At 32.2% G+C, this 19,335-nt stretch overlaps 1 protein-coding gene across 2 annotated transcripts; it reads right to left on the bottom strand.

Annotated features, from left to right (window-relative positions):
* Positions 1-253: 253 nt before the first annotated feature.
* On the bottom strand, positions 254-19,251 carry RhoL (Ras-like GTP-binding protein RhoL). Of its 2 annotated transcripts, none has more exons than XM_070110687.1 (3): positions 18,751-19,251; positions 1,557-1,915; positions 254-1,437 (listed from the first exon to the last, which is right to left on the bottom strand). In XM_070110687.1, the coding sequence occupies exons 2-3, from the start codon at positions 1,788-1,790 to the stop codon at positions 1,114-1,116; spliced, it is 558 nt and encodes a 185-aa protein (XP_069966788.1). In that variant the 5' UTR covers positions 1,791-1,915; positions 18,751-19,251; the 3' UTR covers positions 254-1,113. The 2 variants fall into 2 exon arrangements, with proteins under 2 accessions (XP_069966788.1, XP_014103336.1); XM_014247861.3 differs by having other exon boundaries at positions 18,763-19,251.
* Between the last annotated feature and the right edge of the window lie 84 nt (positions 19,252-19,335).

Raw genomic sequence — 19,335 nt, 5'->3', positions numbered from 1 at the left:
TTGCAAGTGTACGTGTTTAGTTTAAACACTTCAGTGATTTTCAAATTATGAAATTAATGCAAGAATACAAATTTTGATACTAACTCCCTCCAGGCTATTTCAACTTGCCGAAAATATAATCGAATTGAATACTAGGCAAACGTTTATGGTTATATGAATACATACATATGTACTTACATACATACCATAGCACATATGTATGTTGAAAACTAATGTAAATTAATCTAGTCGCTTTTAATAAAAATTCATTAAATTAATGACTAGTTTAAAAATTGTTTATTGCATCTCAAAAATGTTGGAAATAAATTTAATAACTAAATATATTTTGTATTATACATTTATTTTAGGTACATTATTATACTCGTTTAATCATTGTAGTGATATCATTTTAAATCACATACATACATATTAAAATATATAGATATGATTATGGCCAATACTCGCTCATCTTGTTACATTTCGATAAATTAAAGTATTATCATGTAAAACTCATTGAAATATGAGTTGTAAAATATTCAGGATAGTTTTTATTTAAATTATTGACATTTACTATTATTTTATACTTTTTTTTTATATATTTTCTTTACAACATTTATCATCTAACTGGTGATTTTTTGTTTATATTATCCAACTGTCCAGCCAGTTCGTCTAACTGTTACAGTGATAAATATTTTATTTTTTATTAATAAATACATATATATGTTTGTATATTGGTGTATACAATATTTTGCACTTAATTACTAAATGTAAAAATAGTTTATTTTCTTTTTTTACAACATTACAATATTTAATAAAAAGAATACAATAATAAAACAAAGCGAAAGAACTCAAAGTTCTCTCTACCCGCCCAACTATCTAGATCAACCTGTCAAAATCGACTGTATTCCAACAACTTCAACGCTGATTACCAAATAATTTCTTTGCTGCACCAAAAAGCAGTCGACTTTAAGGCGTACAAAAAAGAAGTATCAGGAATAAATAGTATATTATTAGACTTGAATTGAGTTTTTCTAATTTATAAACGTTTTTTTTCTAATTTTTGTTGCTGCTATTGGGTTTACAATTTCTACGCCATCTATCACTTGGTCATTCACAATGTCATTCCAACATAACCTATAACAATGTGCATTGCTTCGGTTTAGCACTTGGTTTCTTCTCCACAGATCTGACTGCCTCTTCGAAGACTTGATTTAGATTGATCTTCTTTTTGGCCGAACATTCTACCAGCGTGTGCGCATGAATTTCCTTGCGCAAACGACGTCCCTCGCTTGTCGTCACGAATTTCTCCGAATTGGGTACTCGCAAATCCAACTTGGTGCCGATCAGCACAACGGGAACATTATTGGAGAAATGCCGTATCTCCGGCCACCACTTGCTTTTGATATTCTCAAAAGATGTTCGACTGCTTATCGAATAGCAAAGCAGGAAGCAACTCGTCTACGCGGGAAAAGAAAAAAAAAACATAACATAATGAATGAATGAATGAATTTATCTGCTATGAGTTTGTTTTATATGTAATAAATAGTTGTTGTTTTTGTATTTGTTTGTATGCTTACATTCGGATAACTCAACGGACGTAGGCGCTCGTAGTCCTCTTGCCCGGCTGTATCCCAGAGTGTCAGACTGTATTCATTGCCATCGACCGTAATGTTGCAGGCATGGTTATCGAACACTGTGGGTATATATTCTTCGGGGAACTCGTTTTGTGTGTATGTGATGAGTAGGCAGGTCTTGCCCACCATACCATCGCCAACAATCGTGATTTTAAGGGGACGTAAACTTCTCGCCATTATTTTGTTGTTGTTGGTGCTGATGCTGATGCTGCAGTTGGTGCTTGGTTTTCACTTGTTTTCTTTGGCGTTGTTGTTGTTTTGTGTAGTGTTGTCGGAAGATATGTATATTGCACCGGCTTGTGCTGCAAAAGAGGAAAAAGTGAAAATATTGAAAAACGTGTGCATTTCACTTGTGGGGAAGAAGATACATATGCCTATGCTTGTATAAATGTCGTTGTGTGTGTTCGATTGCATCTGTTTACATATGCAAGTTTGTTGGCGCACGAATACTAGCATTATTTTAGTGAATGAGTTACCCAGCAAACATTATATATAGGCATATGTAGGGATATAATTCGTCTTGCCATAAAGCGAGAACAAATTTGCATAAAAAGCACCGTTATTTTGTATTTAAATATGTACGCAGTGTCAACGCATATTTTATAAACAGTTCAGTGTTTGCTTTCGCTTATTAAGATGTGGAGCTAAAAGAAAATTTTGTTGTGGCGATTGCTTTATATCACATAAGTGTGGAAAGACGCATTGAAAATCTATGAGCTTCTCATAGATGCTTCTATGAGCATTCTCAAAAAACTTAATATTTTGTTACACTTCTTCACTTCTGTGAAAATGAGGTTAAAACTAGGACAAAAGCGTAACAGCAGTATGTATTAAAATGCGTGGTAAAGCAGCTAAGAATTACTCTCTTTGATGGAGAGAATAAAATTTTATACATCGCACATTTAATATATGCGTAACAAATTAACTTTATTCACAAATGTAATATAGTTATTTTTATATAACGGTCTGAATTTGTAACAGAACTTATGGCCGGACTAAATATATATTTATAAATGAATTAATTTTGTTTTAATTTTTACAATTACTTTTGGTTTGGTTTTTATATTCTTACATATATATGTGTACATATGTATGTTTGTATTTAATTTAATTTTTTATCGTAATTTTGTGCTTTATGTGTATCATTTTGTTGCATATTTTATTATAATTTGTATAGCAAACTATTTTTTTTAATTTGAAATGAACATATTATTTTGTATTACAATATTTTTAATTTCTCATCCATATGTACTTATCATAGTATCATACTATATTAAAGTGTCCAAAGCTATGAATCGTTCACTGGGTACTTCAACACTTTGCCAAACAGTGTCTACCGCCATATTTACTTGTTATTTTTGTAATTGCATTCCTTATGTTTTTTATATGTTTTATCGACGTATCGCTATTGCCACTATTTTCAAATGTTCAGACACACCCATACACACCCCACATAGCAAGCAATATGGCTGCACATGCGCCCCACTGCTGTTGCAGCTGCCGCTTCCTCCACAGCTGCGCCGCCTCAAGAGAGAGTGTGTGGCGCGCCGACCACTCCAATTGGAGCTACAACAACAATACCAAAAAACAACCGGCAGTGCGCTGCCATCGTTACCGGAAATGTTAAGCAAAATTGTAAACAAAATTATCGTAATTTGAATGTGAGGAAAGCGAAGCAAGTAATGGAAAAGGAAGAGAAGATTTTTGCGAAATCAATCATTGCATTATTCGTATGTACATATGGTATATATTTGTCACGAACAATTATGTGCTACTACGTTTCAAAAGAATACTTGTCACCGTTGACTGACCTCTTTTCGAACTTATTTTTATTATTATTAGCATAGCTACTATTCTCATGTAAATTGGAGAAATCGCTATTTTTGCTCCACATTGATATCTTTTAATTAAGTGAGTTACGCACAAGTTGAATGCGTTCGTAAAACACCCTAGGAAAGTCATAAATTAAACTAGTATTAAAAGTTTAATCTTATAATACTTACCACTTTGTAGGCAAGGGGGTTGAAAATTTCATTTTCTATTCCAAATTTTTTTAATTTATAAATTCGCAATCCTGTCTGTAGGTAATGTGGAACTCCAATCATATTTTCGTTTTAAACGTTGAAACTGCAAGGCTGTGTGCCTACTTTTGATCTTCAAACAATAGCTTTGTAACTCTCTCTTCTAAGTTAGAGTGTTAATTAGAGTGGATTTTATCTCTTCTGAGCACTGGTTGAGATGTTCTTGTTTGGAGAAGCTAACCTTCATTCGAATAATTAATTGACCTCAATACATAAAGGTTTTTATATATAGTATATACCACGTAGTACTGTCGAGTCAGAAATTGAGGGTATGTACATATGTGTATAAAGCATATACAGGCTTCTAAACTTTTAAAAACGTTGGAGTAATGCGAATAATCTATATATAACATACATATATATAGATAAATACTGTATTTCATAACAACCACAGTGCGATAAAGACATATGTATTTACCACTTTTTATAACTTCATAAGGCTTCATTCCACCCATGATAAGTTATGAATTTATTTATAGGCAGTCCTGCAATTTCTATACAAAATCATTTCAGTTATTTAATATTAAATACCAAATTTTTGAGTAAAATTACTTAAAACGCAGTTACATATATATGTACTAACAACATATAGGTAAATATTTAGCGAGTATAGTAGTAGAAACACGATATGAGTATCATCGCTGCGTATCTTATCGCCAATTAACAACACTAACAACAACAATTCAAGAGCCATAACAAAGAAAATATGAATATTGTTAAAAAAAAACAAGAAAAAACGTTAACTTCGGTTGCACCGAAGCTATAATACCCCACACAAATACAGAAGTTTTCATACCAGAACTTGATTTTGAGTGTTCAGTTTGTATGGCAGCTATATGCTATAATAATCCAAGCTGAATTATTTCTTCGATTGTTGCACCATTGCTTTAGACAATAATCAATGCCAAATTTCATAAAGATATCTTATGAAATAAAATAAAATTTTCATACAAGCACTTGATTCCGATCGTTGTTGTTGTTGTAGCGGCAGAATTCTACCGAGTTGACAGTCCTTGGCCGGAATAAATCCGGGTCCGTTCCGGTTACGTAGACCCGACTGTCGTGGGAACGGAGATTCCGATCGTTCAATTTGTATGGCAGCTATACGCTATAGTGAACCGATAACGGCGGTTTCGACAAATGAGCAGCTTTTTGGAGAGAAAAGAACGTGTGAAAAATTTCAGATCGACATCTCTGATTTGCATTATATCTAATTTATAGGGCGGTTCGACATTTCCTTTTGGGTGTTTCAAATATCGTTGCAAACTTAATATACCCTGTTCAGGGTATACAAATATAAAAAAATTGGATGCACGGGTGCAAAACGACGAATGAAATGGCAAAATGAACTTAAAAAGTGTAATTTATTTGTCAAAGAGTGAGAGGTTTTCTTAAATAAATAAATTCTTAAAATGGTTTTGGTTGCTAACGCAGCAGTACTCAGCTCGTTTGTTCGTATGTGTGTGTGTTTGCATTGAGGGCAAGCATTTTACTACATTCGATTACCTAATCATCAGATGGTATGCTATTCCGCAAAATTCTAAATGGTTTTCGGTCATCATAAGCATTTGGTTTCTGATTAAAAGCAGTACCATGAAATCTATGTAAAATATCGAGCAAGAATTTTAGTTATTAAAAATTATATTACCATATTTAAAAATTTTTAAAAATAATAATAATTTTTTAAAAATAATAATAAATCAAGATAAAAAAATTAAACTCATCAAAATGTCACATTAACTACATATGTAAGTACCTAGAAAAATGAAGTTTCTTTCCGAATATTTTTTTTTTCTATTTCTCAATAACATAACCTATATTAGAAGCGATGAGTATCTATTACTATAAGTATGTATATTATAAATACAGAAACAATGTGAACAATGTACATAGGCTGACCGCGTAAAAATCCCCTGTTGTAATAGAGACTATAGAAAAAAATGTATGCTATCATTCATTTTTTTGAATAACAGTATCATATTATATTTTGATGCCTTACCAGAGTCAATGAATTATTAATGCATTTGACAATTATCACGTTGACAGTTTCTGAAGATAATTAACAGAAAATGGTGATAATATTCCGATCTGATATACATAGCATAATCTTTTACATAAAAGGAAAAAATTTACATAAACCAAATAAAGCAATAACCTGAGCTCAGAAGGCATTTGATACCATCTAATGAACTTTGAATCGACAGCTCGTACAGTGTGCTTTCATTTAAAGATCGTGTAGCTACTTCATGGCTTAGCTGTCTAGATGGCAATTCGGTATAACGGCTTATACCAGCTCTGTGCTTCCAAAAATAAGACTATAAAGACCTTTTCGATTTTGTTAAAGCCAGAATCCATTAAATTTGACGCCATATAGGATTAAGGTAGAAAGGCGAACATTCCTCAATAAATCCCACTTCACCTATTCATTGTATAAAATCTTTGTGTCTGCGCTGACTTTTTGAAGTAATCATAACTACAGATTAGCAATACATACCAAAGAAATTGATAAAACTTTATACATGTGAATAAAATTGATTTAAAGATCCGTACAAAATTCAACCCATCAATCTGTGCAAAAGCTAAGCTATGCCTCCAGATTCCGTCTCTAATCTGTGAGCTATTGAATTATTTTATTCAAAAACAAATCTGTTTTCACATTTACACCAATTTCAATATCTTTAGAAGATTTTAAAATTTTCATGTCTGCATATTTCAAAAATCCAAACACTTTACGTACTAAATGCTATCTGCAGCAATTATTCTATCCTCACACATGAACATACATAATGTATGTGAGTATATACACTTTTCTGCAGCTAACGCCATAATGGTCCACACTTAACCCGCATCACCCTAGAATCCAAACAATTAAGGTTAATTGAAGCCACTTCATCTTGGAAATCATTAAAATAGTTTCGTATCAATAATTCAAGTATCGACGAAAGGTGGAGGAAAGAGGCTTTATATGTATGTACATAAGTATGTGACTACAAATATGAAGAGCAAAAAAGCAGCTGCAAAAATTCATCCCAAGTATTTGAAATTTAATCGAAAACATGAAAATATCCCATTAACAATTATGAATAGAACATAACTTATTGTTTAACTTCGTCTATTTAATTTGTTCTCTGAAGTACCACATTTTTTTAGTTTATAAAATTGTGTTTGTTTAACTATTGCAAAAAAAATCCGAATGAATCTGTTACTCTACGAATTGTTCAAATTTTTAATGAATTTTGTAATTATTAATGTATTTTTCAAGAAAATCTATTATTCGTCCATTAAGTTAGGGCACTAACCGCCACAAACTAATAAAGACTTATACCAGTATTAGATTCGACCAATTAGGGAGTTCGAAGATAAGCAACTAACCGACCGATATGTTACGTAATCCCGACAGTTCACTCTGAATAGTTAAGTTTTATGCAGCTAAACCTTATCGAAACGTCTACATAAATCCGAAAAAATCGTTTCCTCAAACATATATAAATCTAATATGAGCCGGTTGCCATACACTCTATCAAGCCTAAATACCTGATTTTAGGATTTCGGGTTTTAAAGAGTTTTATTCTGATAGCATTTGATTGTAACTGAATTAGTTTGCTTGACCGAAGATTTGCGCTGTGAAATTATGGATTGCGGACATGTGTGACTAGTAAGAAACATTCATAAGTCCAAATTCCACCCAAGCATTGCCGTTGCCCTGATAGGCCGATCGCTGTTAGAAAACAAAACGTTTCAACATTTGTTGGACTGAATTTTAAACATACACACACAACCCTCTTTATAATATTAAGAACTGAGTAATATATCAAAGAACTCGTCATATAATTTATCTTTTTGTGCCCATAATGACATCGTCATTTACAGTTTTGAGCTTTCGTACCAGAGAATACGAAAAGCGCTTCAAAGATGCCTCAAATAACATTATGACTCATATCATTCCCAGTTTGTTGTTGATGACGCAGATTTTAGTATTGAATTGGTAAGCAATGCATATACCATATGTACGAGTATGCAGCATGACATATGAACTTGTAAAACCCGTTATTAAACGTAAAATTGTTGGTTAACAATTAAAGAAGAATAAATCAGAATACAGTGTAAACGATAATTGGCGGCAAAAAACCACTTGCGGTCAAAAACACACTTTTCATTTGAACTAATTACAACATGACCCTCTTTATTCATATGAATACATGTATTGTATGTAGGTATATTTATTATATACAATATAAGTATATTTAATTTCATAGTGTCTCATAATTTATCATCCGCATTTTATGTGGAAAGTCTGTGATTTATGGCGCATTGAACACAACTCCTTACTTTATCAAATAATAAAATTTCCTTGGTTTAAGCGAGCGACAAGAATACTTGTGAGAGCTTCTATTTCCCTCTCTCTCTCTTGTTCTCTGCAAGTCGCACTCACCGCTATCAAGCGTCAAAGCTTCGCTGCCGACATGCTGAGCGGTGATCGATGAGTGTAAGCGCCTCTTCATCCCTCTTTCTGCACACACAGGTGACTCATTGGCTTAACTGTGCTGGCATTGTGAGCTTTTGTTGAGCCACCACTGGCTGTTGGCAACCGCAGTGTAGAAAACGACGAGTAAATAAATTTTGAAACCGTTTTGGTTGGCGGCAATTGTAATTTATTCATGCTTCTAAGAATTTTCATGATTTTTAGTGGAAATATTTCGGAGTGCAGTGGCCGGTCGAGCCGCTTTGTTTTAAAACTTGTCACAGCTGTTTTTGCTAACCGCTCGAATCTGGTCGACAGAATCATGGTGTGTCTGTTGAACTGATTAACCGGTTGTTTATTATGTGTGTATATTTGGGTATACACTCAGCTACGTACATATGTACGTACGAGTATATACCTAATTGACTAGTAGCTTGGTATGTAGGTCACTCGTGTCACTATGCTGTTTGCAACGGCTTTCAATGTTGCAACAGGTTCTTTAAAGTAATTTTCGATATTGTCATTAAAAAAGTCTCAGTCAACTGATGAACAAATATCTCTTACGGAAATATTCATGCATGAAAAAACTATAATTTTTTTTACAACGCGTCGAGTGAGCGTAATACACTTACACTTATACTAAGTGCCTTTAACCACACAGGCAAGCCTTCAACTAATCTGATTTTCCTAGTATTCAACTCGGAATTCAACCCAGCTCGTCATAAATCTAATTATCTAAGTATACCTGTCTCGAATAGTTTTATGTGTTGCAAACAACCAACAGGTCACCACAATGTTACACTCTGTTATAACATGTTGCGTTAGTGTAATAACTCGACCAACACGCAGAAAGTATGACTGAAAAAAGTGAGCCTTGAGGTATGGCACAGTGCGATGATTTTATAATTTTGAGTATTTATATTGAAGGAGTTACCGCTTCTACTGTCCGGTTCAACAGACCGTACGTACCTTAACGTTGTTGTAATTCTTGTTGATTTTTCGCAGACGAAATTTTTTTATAGCTATACAATTTTTCCAAAATTTTAATTAGATGAAAAAACGATTAGTTCCGATGCCGTACAGGTTTTTCGGCAGCGTTTCAAGTATTTATTTGGATATGGCATACGCACAATGCCCGATCAGATCCTTCCATACTTATTTGTTAACGAGCTGGAAGGACGTATACAAGTTTACAATATGACACGCGGCAATATGTTCGATATACCCATTTCTATCATGCCTTTGTTGGAAGCGCCGGCTTTGATGAAGGATCGATACCTTTTGATATCAGCGGAGTTTGTATCATGACACCAATTAAACGACACCACACTCTCCAGCATTTTTACGAAATGTACACAAATCCCACATAGTTTACAATTATTTTAGCCAGCGTTTACTTTATATTTAGCTTAGGCTATTGCTGTCGCCGATTGCAATGTAATCTAGATGGTAGACCATGTGAACTACTGCCATGTGACTGAATCAAATTATTATGTCAGTCGTTTTGTGTTAAGCCAACCCCCTAAATTACCACGTTTAATTACAATGCGAGTTTTAGTTTTTCATTCCATGATTTGGACTTTATGTTTGTTCACACATTTTTCGGCTTTTCTAAAAATATTTGTGATTAAACCAGGTATAGGGCCGAATGCAAAGAATTGGAATGACTTTCATAGACTCGATTATAAGATATTGTTCAGTACGGACTCTTACCAATATGTGTTACGGCTTTGTGGCGTCTTTTGCAGAAATACTGAACATTCCTGGATGCTGGAGAATACATTGGGCCGATTTTCGCCAATATTTATATATATGGTATTTATAACCAACTACGCGTATGCTGTCGATCTATTTTTATGGCACGTTGTCAAACTCAAAATGCGTTTGTTGAAGCAGCCCATATTTCTTTTAACTGATATATGTTTGCAAACACATCTTTTGCCGAAAAATTCAATTTATTTCCCCAACATCGAATTGAATTTATTTTTTAATTAGATTTTAATTTTTTTAATCCCGATGTTGGAGAACATTTTTTTATACCAACATCGGGATTAAAAAATAAAAAATAAATTTAGTTTTAAATACAGTTTATTTTAAACAAAAATAAAAACGCAAAGACGAAAATATGTTAATTCCTTTTTTTAATGCTTAATTATATGTTTGGGATTGAAATTTTTCTTCTTTATTTTTCAACTAGTTTGAAGGATGAAAGTTTTCTTTTATTTTTCAATCCGGTGGGGATTACAATTTTTATTATATTTTTTAATCCCATAATAAAAATAATTGGATTACAAAATAAATAAAAAATGTAATTCAAATATTTTTTTAATGCTGGACCAAGCCAGAATAAAAGTTGTAGATCATCCCTTTTAATGACTGAAAATAATTTGGAATAACCAAACGAAACTTTATTTATTATTTTAAAACGGTTTCATTCAAATCAAATATAACTTATAATAACGTAAGTTGTATAATAACTATTTTTACAACAAAAACAAAGTGCACAGTCTTTCAAATATCAGTTCCATTGGGATGACATAATATTGCTCTACAAACACCATAGCATATTATTTTCCCCACCCTTAAGCCAAGTCCATAAAAGTCCATGTGATACAGCCTGGTGCGTGGTCTCCCTAACTAGCATGTGTACATATGTATGTATGTACATTTTCACAGAAGCGTATAGATATGTACTCGTATATATATACATATGTATGTATGTATTAAGGGGAATTTGCACAACCATAATCACTCATTATTTATACTTATTACGACAAAGTGTTGATTTAGTACTGAAAGTACAAGAAATAAAAATATTGTATATATGTACATATTTTCATTTTTCCCGCCAATTTGATAAGGCGAAGGCCAGCAAGTCACCGCCGCCAAGAATTGCAGCAAACAGAATCCTAGAACAGCATGCAACAAGTGTGAGCAATATACATTATTAATTTAATTATATACATATATATGTATATATAAATATATACACTCCAGACGAAAAGACGCATAAGCAAAAACCCAGAAAAGGAAAACCAAAAACGGGGACACACTGCTAGCTGGCCTATAATAACAACAAGCCACTTATTGTGCATATGTATGTGTATATATACGTATGTATGTAACTAGACTAAACAATGCTGATTGTACTAGCTGTCGGCGGAACTGAACACTGACGTCTAATGAGCTATGATTAAAAAGCGATTAAGCCGCCAGCGCCATCAACAAAGAGGTTGATGGTTTGGCCTTTTATTGTTGCGCGTAGTTTTTTCTTCCAGAAGCTGTCACCGAACTGCTTTGTGTCTACTCTCAGTACTACATATCATTTCTAATGAACAGTGTTATAAAATATAATATAATATTTTATGGCGAAGTATTGCTGAGTATCGAATTTCGTTTTCTATATATATTTTTTTTTTTGAGTTTAGTAGTAACATATTTATTGCAAATCTTTATCATAAACAAATTCCAAAGAATGCGGTTCAAATAACATTATGAGCTGACAGATTGTGTTGGTTCATGTTGCAAATAGAAATGTGACAAGTCAGCAAAAAATGTTGTGGTATTTACACTGGAAATGGGTTTACCCAAGCAAAAAGAAGATATGTGATTGTATGTGAGTTAAAAAATGCACTCATTTGACAGAGTTATGCTATATGTGTATGTATTTTGATTTCAAAAATACCAGGGTAGTACAGAAAGTTTTGGAAAACGGAAATTAAAATGTTGACTGCTAGTTTTGTTGCACCAGCGTTACTTTTGCAATAAAAACTAAACTTTCGCTCAAAATTTCCTCTCCTTCTGATATAATTCCTCTGAAAATTGTCGATTTTGTATACAAATTTCATTGTGGCTTAATTCGAAAAAACATTTCGAATCGTCTTCACTCAGCTTTTACTAAAAATACTTCTCAAAATAACTATTTCAAATATCAACTCATCAGATGGTGTGGAGAATACTGACAAAAATGTCTGATAAAATAATAAAAGAAATAGCTATAAACGAGACTCATTGTCGAAAAGTGTCAGTATTCCCCTAGTATCAGTATGTGTGCTAAGCAAAACTGTATCAAAGAAATTAAAGTAAATGTCTAGAATGGAAAATAGCAATAGATCAAGTACTTTCAGCAAAAAATTGTTATTTGGTCTCAATATAAAATATTAATTTTAGTTTTAGTAACGCATTCTGCGCATTCCAGACGTCACAACTAACAAGTGCAATCCTAAGAACCATCCAACTATCTCTATTCTCTCACTCTCTCAATAGAATTCACTCAGTTCATTGACAAATATTTGGATTGCGTACTACAAGTATATTGCTATTTCTTTAACAATATCCTTTTTGTGTTTGCTATTGTAAGCAATCATTTGATAGATTGTACCATAAGTATACATATGTATAAAACAAACATTTATGCATCCAATCATTTACATAATCAGCAAAAGCAGTTGAATGCACTTTATATAATATAAATGTCAACTACTTGTAGTGCCAAAGCAACTCTGTTGATTATTTTTTTATGGAAATGTCAAAGACATCAACGTCAGTTGTCGACATTGCGATTATATTGTAATAAGTGTTGCAATTGTGCTGGAAATGTATAATTTTTATTAAAAGCAAGTGAGCACTGAAAATAATAGTAATGTGATAGTGCATACAATTTTCGATACAGAAACCCATTATACTCGTATTGTATATAGTGCCATGACTTATCTGTTGCATACCAAGCAGACACACAAGTGTGGGTCATGAAAAGAGGCCTGAGTGCCGGTACCAGACCACTTGTCATTTGTAAACATTCATTGTCATCGTCAAAGCGCACTTTCGTCGCAAATGAGAAAGAAGAGAAAGTAAAAATCCACAATAAGTTGTATGTACATATATGTGTGTTGCAGATAACGACCAAGAGCCGCGGAATTTCACACATAATCTACATAAATATGCATAACATAAGAAATTTTAAAAGAACTGTGAATAAAACGTAGTTGAATATAATAAATATGGTCGTAATATCAGTTAAGGCGCAAAAATAAGTAATTTGTAGCCAGTTATTGTGAGATAGAATTTTCGAACGAATAATTCCAAAACCCATCCAAATGTCCAAACCCACGGGAAGAATTAAGGAAGACAATTGCATTGCAGATCTCTTAAATTATTTTCTGGCTGAAAAAAAATGTTTGCATTATATGTTAATATACATATATATGTATGTACATATGTACATAAATGGAACATGGTCATCTATATAGAACATAAAAAGTCAGCTAACGTACATATGTACATACATACATACATATGTTTATTACGTAATATTAAAAAAAATCTCTTGACCTACGCATGAAACTCATGATATTAAAAACGCAAAACTTATATAATATTTTCAGTCCATAGGACTATGCTCTTCGTATAAACAAACTCTTCGTTGAAACCGCAAGTTTTTGCTGTATTTAATGAAGCAACAATTTAGAATTGAAAGCACGTTAATCAACTGTTTATAATACCTACTATATAAGCAATTCATAGATAGCGCGAATAAGAACATACATACATACTTCTATACACAGTAGTGCTGCGTGCGTCAGGTGAAATACTTGTAAACAATCGTCAGATATTTGAATCGGAAATTTATAAACTAAAAGTGCGAAAGTGGGAAAAAAGTATAGAAAAATTTTATTCAATCGAAAAAATGCACATAAATACAAATGTTTAGCGGGTGGCGCGAAAAAACATTTTTTTTTTTGCTTAGCCTGAGGGTAAAATATGTATGTAGATTATAAAAAAAGAAAATTTTTTTTTTTGCTTAGCCTGACGGTAAAATATGTATGTAGATTATAAAAAAAGAAAATTTTTGGACAAAAAAAAATGTTTAACATCCCAGTTTTAAAGTAAAGTTCGAGTTAAAATTTTTATTTCGTAAAAAAATTTTGATAAGTGTTCTAGCCAATTAAAAGTTATCATTATTGGAGTTTAAAAAAAAAGTCTTAAACGACAAAATGCTTTCCTTAAGCGTTAAAATAAATTTTGAGTCAAAAACCGTCACATTCGGTAATTTTTATATAAATATAAAGAGTTTAAACCAAAAATAATTTTTTCTCGTCCAAAAAAAATTTTAACTCAAAATTTACTTTAAAAAATTTTTTTTTCGTTCCGCCCTAATGTACATACACATGTATATATATACTTGTATATATATGTACAACATATATTTAGTTATATATACATACGTTTAATTTAACAACTGATTTCAAGTGAAAATCTTTGCTGGTTTTCAATTGGTGAGTGGTTTTTTCAAATAATTACTGAAGGTTTTTCAAAGAATTATTTATGGAAAAACACTTGGAATTATTTATCGAAACACTCTTGTTATATGCTCGTTGACATGAACCTTAACAACAATGAAAATATTGAAACTGTGATGTTAAAAAAATTTACTTTTAAAAATTTATTCTTGAAATAATTACGGTAGATCTGAATCTTTTTTATGGATTTACTCAAAAAAATTGTTAAGGGTTATACCCAATATTTCACCCTGTTTATTCTGTAGGTCCTTAAAACTCTTTACTGTCTTCGAAACCGTGTCAAATTAACTTGAACTATACTTTTAGGAAAAATTTCCAAAATAAAATAACACTTAGTATATACATACAATACATACAATAAAAGTATTTCTATGGCAGTTGGTTAAATCAGTTTAAGTCGACTTAAGCGAAGGTAGGTATATTCATATTGCCTTCTAATAAAAATCTGAACATAAGCTTTAACTCCATTTTATCATAGAAGAAAGCTGACGATTCCGAGCTTTCGTTGGAGATTAAAAATTTGCGAGTCTTGTAGAATTTGTTCCCAATCACTCAATCCGTTTAGTGGAGACAAAGTCAACTTAAGCGGTTTTAACAAATTTCCAACGATTTATCTGTATGTTTAACTAAGAAAGTGTATTACTTTCTATACTTATTGGCCAGTATAGAATAAATAATTTATATTCTATCGCTTTCATAATATTTTATCTTTTCATTAAGTGCTCAAACAACCTGTTGCCGTTCTCAAACTTAGCAGTGGAAAGAAGGGTTGAGCAAAAACAATAACAAATAACCGAAAGTGGAAATAAATGCTAATCACTCGCTCGTTTAATGTCCAATAGATGTAAAACCAGTTTTATCACCAACGTGAATTATGCAAAATAAGGTGAAAAACTCGTACACATTAACGATTGAGGCGATGGCGGGGCAACACACTCACCGCAACTAGCACCTACACAAATACAAAAACAACAATAATGATGTGATACAAACATACCGATAAACACAGGCACACCCATAGAAGTGAGCAGCGCACCATAAAGACATCAAGTTGACGGGAGTTGTTTTTGTGGCTGGCTATGTACTTGTATGTATGTTTGTATTATTTACTAATTTTTGTTTTTTGTTTCATTAAATAGCAACTATTCAGCGGCGGCCAGATTGCGTACTACTAATAAGTATAACCATGCAGTCGTCTATACATGCATACATATATACAACTAGTCATATATATGTATGTATTTATGTACTTATATGTAAACGCAATTCTACAACCAGAAAAACCTTTAGAAATTCCAGAAACGACACATTTGCGACGTGAGTTCGATACAAATAGGCAATGAGCCTATTATAGTAACAACGAGTGGCAGCAGCAGCACGAACAACAATAGCAACTACCAAGCAAAAGCAAAACAAAACATATACATACAAGTAGATAAGTGAAAATGAGACAAGCTGGGATGGCTTTCTAATTTAATATAATATTAATGTGGTACGTTGTTGTTGTTGTTTCTGCTGCGACTGCCTTTGACTTAATTAATATTGCTGCTATTGCCGTATTGTTTTATTACTGTATTGCGTTGTTGTTGTTATTTTTGTTTATTATCTCATATGATGCGATTATACAATTATATGGTTTATAGATATATATTTATATATGTATATGTACGTATATATGTACACACATATGTATGCCGACATACATGCAAGCGTTTATCTTTATGTGTACTTGCTACTATACCTTGTCATTCTATTTATTATATTTTTTTGTGTAAAAAAATATATACATACACACATATGTGTGCTTGTGTTGTTATGTATTGTTATTAGTGTGTACATATGCCGGTTCCGCTTAACCGCCTACAGATTTTCCGGCGCTTGTTAAATTTGATTAATCTACTCTAAATGCAGCCGTTTTTTGATTATGAGCCTTGTGAAACATTTCTTATATTTTGATTAAATTTCGTGCAAATACACACATTACATTTATATACAATAAAATATCAATAATCAATAATTTGTCTGTACAATATATTAAATATGGTCTGTAAAGACCGATCTACTTTTTATCAGAACTTTTCACAATGGCACACTAAAGATTGATGTCCAAAGGTCGTGATTGGGTTTTCAAACCGGAAGATGTTTCGTTGTTATGGATCCACATATAATAAATCTCGCTACTGGGTGTCGTTTTATGGCCCTTTAAAAGTAGAGGATCCTTTAAAGTTTGTTCTGCCTAGAGAACGAATAGAATTCGGCATCGTTTTCTATTAAGCTAAGCTTCTTCATGACAAAAATATAGCTTATAGGTTATGAAATTTGTATAAATTTAAACAGTGTGTTACCAAAGATTTGCAATTAAAGTGACTTTTAACACAGATCTGGAAAATTGTGTCCAAATCTGAAGAATAAGTTGCAAAAAGTTTCTCGATAACGATTATATAATAATATATAAACGAACGCTCTACGTGGCCACAAGTACTAAACCTCGACTAAATAACTGGATTCATAAGTATATAATCTCATCGAGTTCTGCTTCCACTTTCTCATATTCAAACTTTTTTGGTCGCCCAGTGCGTTAAAATATTTACTCCGGTCAACTCTAAATGCAAAACTTGTCTCTGATTTATCAGCAGAGATATTTTACTGTGCTGCAGAGAGATCCCCAATGACCCCTGACATTCCCCATTTTGAAAAATTTTTAAAATTAAAAATCACAACGCAGGTTGTGGTGATTTTGAACTAAAAAGAAGCTCTACATATCATTTTGTCAGCCAAACAACTCTGTTTCCAATTTCTTTATCGTCAGCTTTTTCCTACAGGGCAAATAAAGCAACTTCATATAGATATGAAATACATATGCACCTACATAATTATTTAGCATAGTTTTACTTTTCGTTAGAGGTTGCCACATGACGTTGTCGGCTTGAATAAAATCACTTTAACACGTTTTCACGTTTCGTTCAATTTTTTTTTTATGTTGAAACGATTTTTTGTCGCTTTTATTTACATACATATGTATATACACCGCTACGCACATATATGGTTAACAAGAGACAAAACTTTAGCTAATAAGCTGATGGTGATAATTAAACGAAGATAAATTGTTTTTTTTTTTTGTTTTGTGTATTGAGCGGCTGGACAAAGCAGTTTCTATTTAATATTTTGTGAAGCTTGCATTTCATAATAATAAATACTACTTAATCGATTTTTTTTTTGTACAATATATTAATGTTTATTTATATACTTTTATAATTTTGTAAAGAATTTAATATTTTTTCTTTTAATTTCATTAAAAAAATCAATGCACCTGTTACTTGTACCGTTTGTACTGTTATTGCAAAACATCTTATAGCAACTATCAATATTTGGGAAGGTTTTCTATTTTTCATCAAAACTACCCAAAAACTGCAGGTATTTCACGTAGAAAGTATAATAAATTTATTTTAAAAAATATAATGAATATTTTGCTGAAAATTCAAAATTACTCAGTTGGTTGACTTTTTGTTTGCAATTTCATTTGAACACAGCCTACTGTAAGCTAGCGAACTTTTGATTTTATTGCGCTCCCAAATGCTGGCAATTGAAATCGACAAAACGTCATTATAATCACTTTTTTATTTTGGAAAAATATGGTCTTTATTACAGCCACGTACTCGTATTTTTTTAATTTTTTTTATTTGTGGATCAGAAACTTAAAAAAAAATGTTCACGAAATCACAAGAAAATCGCAAATTTCATACAAAAATGTGCCATTCAATTTATTATATTTACAGTGTTATTATTTTCAAGGATTTACTTGTAAAGTTTTCAAAACAAATTCAAATAGCTATCAAAGTTGTGGAAATCATATGAACAATAAATAATTTTTCACTGCTATTATTTTAATTTGCTGTTAAGTGTTGCACATTTTAAAAACAAATAACTTGGCAGCAGTCAATTTTATTTACCGCTGTGATATAAACGTGAGCACCTTAACCTAACCCTAAATAATATTTCAAAGAGTCACAGCAAAATATTATAATTATTTGCATGCTGTTGTTTAAATGAAAATGACAGCGATAGTGGCAGTGACAGTGACAGCCACAACGGCGGCGGTAATGACAGCATACAAGGTCATTACGTCATTTGTTTGGGGGCAAAAACAATATTATGAAAATAAAAAACAAAAATGTATCTAGCTATGATACAACAACACGGATGCAACCATGTGAGCAGAATTCGCAAAAAACTAATTAATTGGAAAAACAAAAACAGAAACAAAAAAATAAATAAAATGTAAAATAACAACTAACTGTAACACGTACACAATGCTCCTTCAACGGCTTGAGTTATATGCTTTTCAATAAATTTTATACGCTGCTGCTTAGCTGGTTGCCCGCTTCCTTTGACTTTCGTGTTTGCCTCGGTGTTGAGCTTATCGAACACTTTAAACTTTAGCAATTCTTGTTTCTTTTTTATTTATGACTAATAATTTTTTCTTTTTGACTTTTGCACGTCAGCTGCTTTGGCAACTGCACAAATATATGTACATACGAGTATGTATATGTTTATAGATATGTATGTATGTATTAATAACACTGTCACTAATCGAACAAAGCACCCTTCGTATGTTCGCGCTTCGCAAATTCGTTTTTATATTTAAACTTTTAGCTTCTTATCGCACACGTCTTACTACACCCTCACGTCTTAGAACACTCGTTGTTGTTGTTGTGTCGTTTTATCCGCAATATATAAATTTACTAAAGCACACCGAACTGATCTTCACGTACTCAGATACTCGAATGAATAGCTGCGCCGCTTACTTGGTAGCTAGTCAGTGTGGCGGCCTGGAGCTCCAGTCAATTGCCGGCACACACATTAACACATAGATTCACATA

The sequence above is a fragment of the Bactrocera oleae genome, chromosome 2 (assembly GCF_042242935.1).
Source record: "Bactrocera oleae isolate idBacOlea1 chromosome 2, idBacOlea1, whole genome shotgun sequence".
Lineage (NCBI taxonomy): Eukaryota > Metazoa > Arthropoda > Insecta > Diptera > Tephritidae > Bactrocera > Bactrocera oleae.
This window is presented reverse-complemented; position numbering and strand designations above follow the sequence as displayed.

Bases quoted from the DNA above. Each gene is read 5' to 3' on its own strand.
- RhoL (XM_070110687.1), bottom strand. From the start codon at position 1,790: ATGGCGAGAAGTTTACGTCCCCTTAAAATCACGATTGTTGGCGATGGT. The intron at 1,438-1,556 runs GTAAGCATACAA...TTTCCCGCGTAG, and splicing joins GTCCGTTGAGTTATCCGAAT to ACGAGTTGCTTCCTGCTTTG.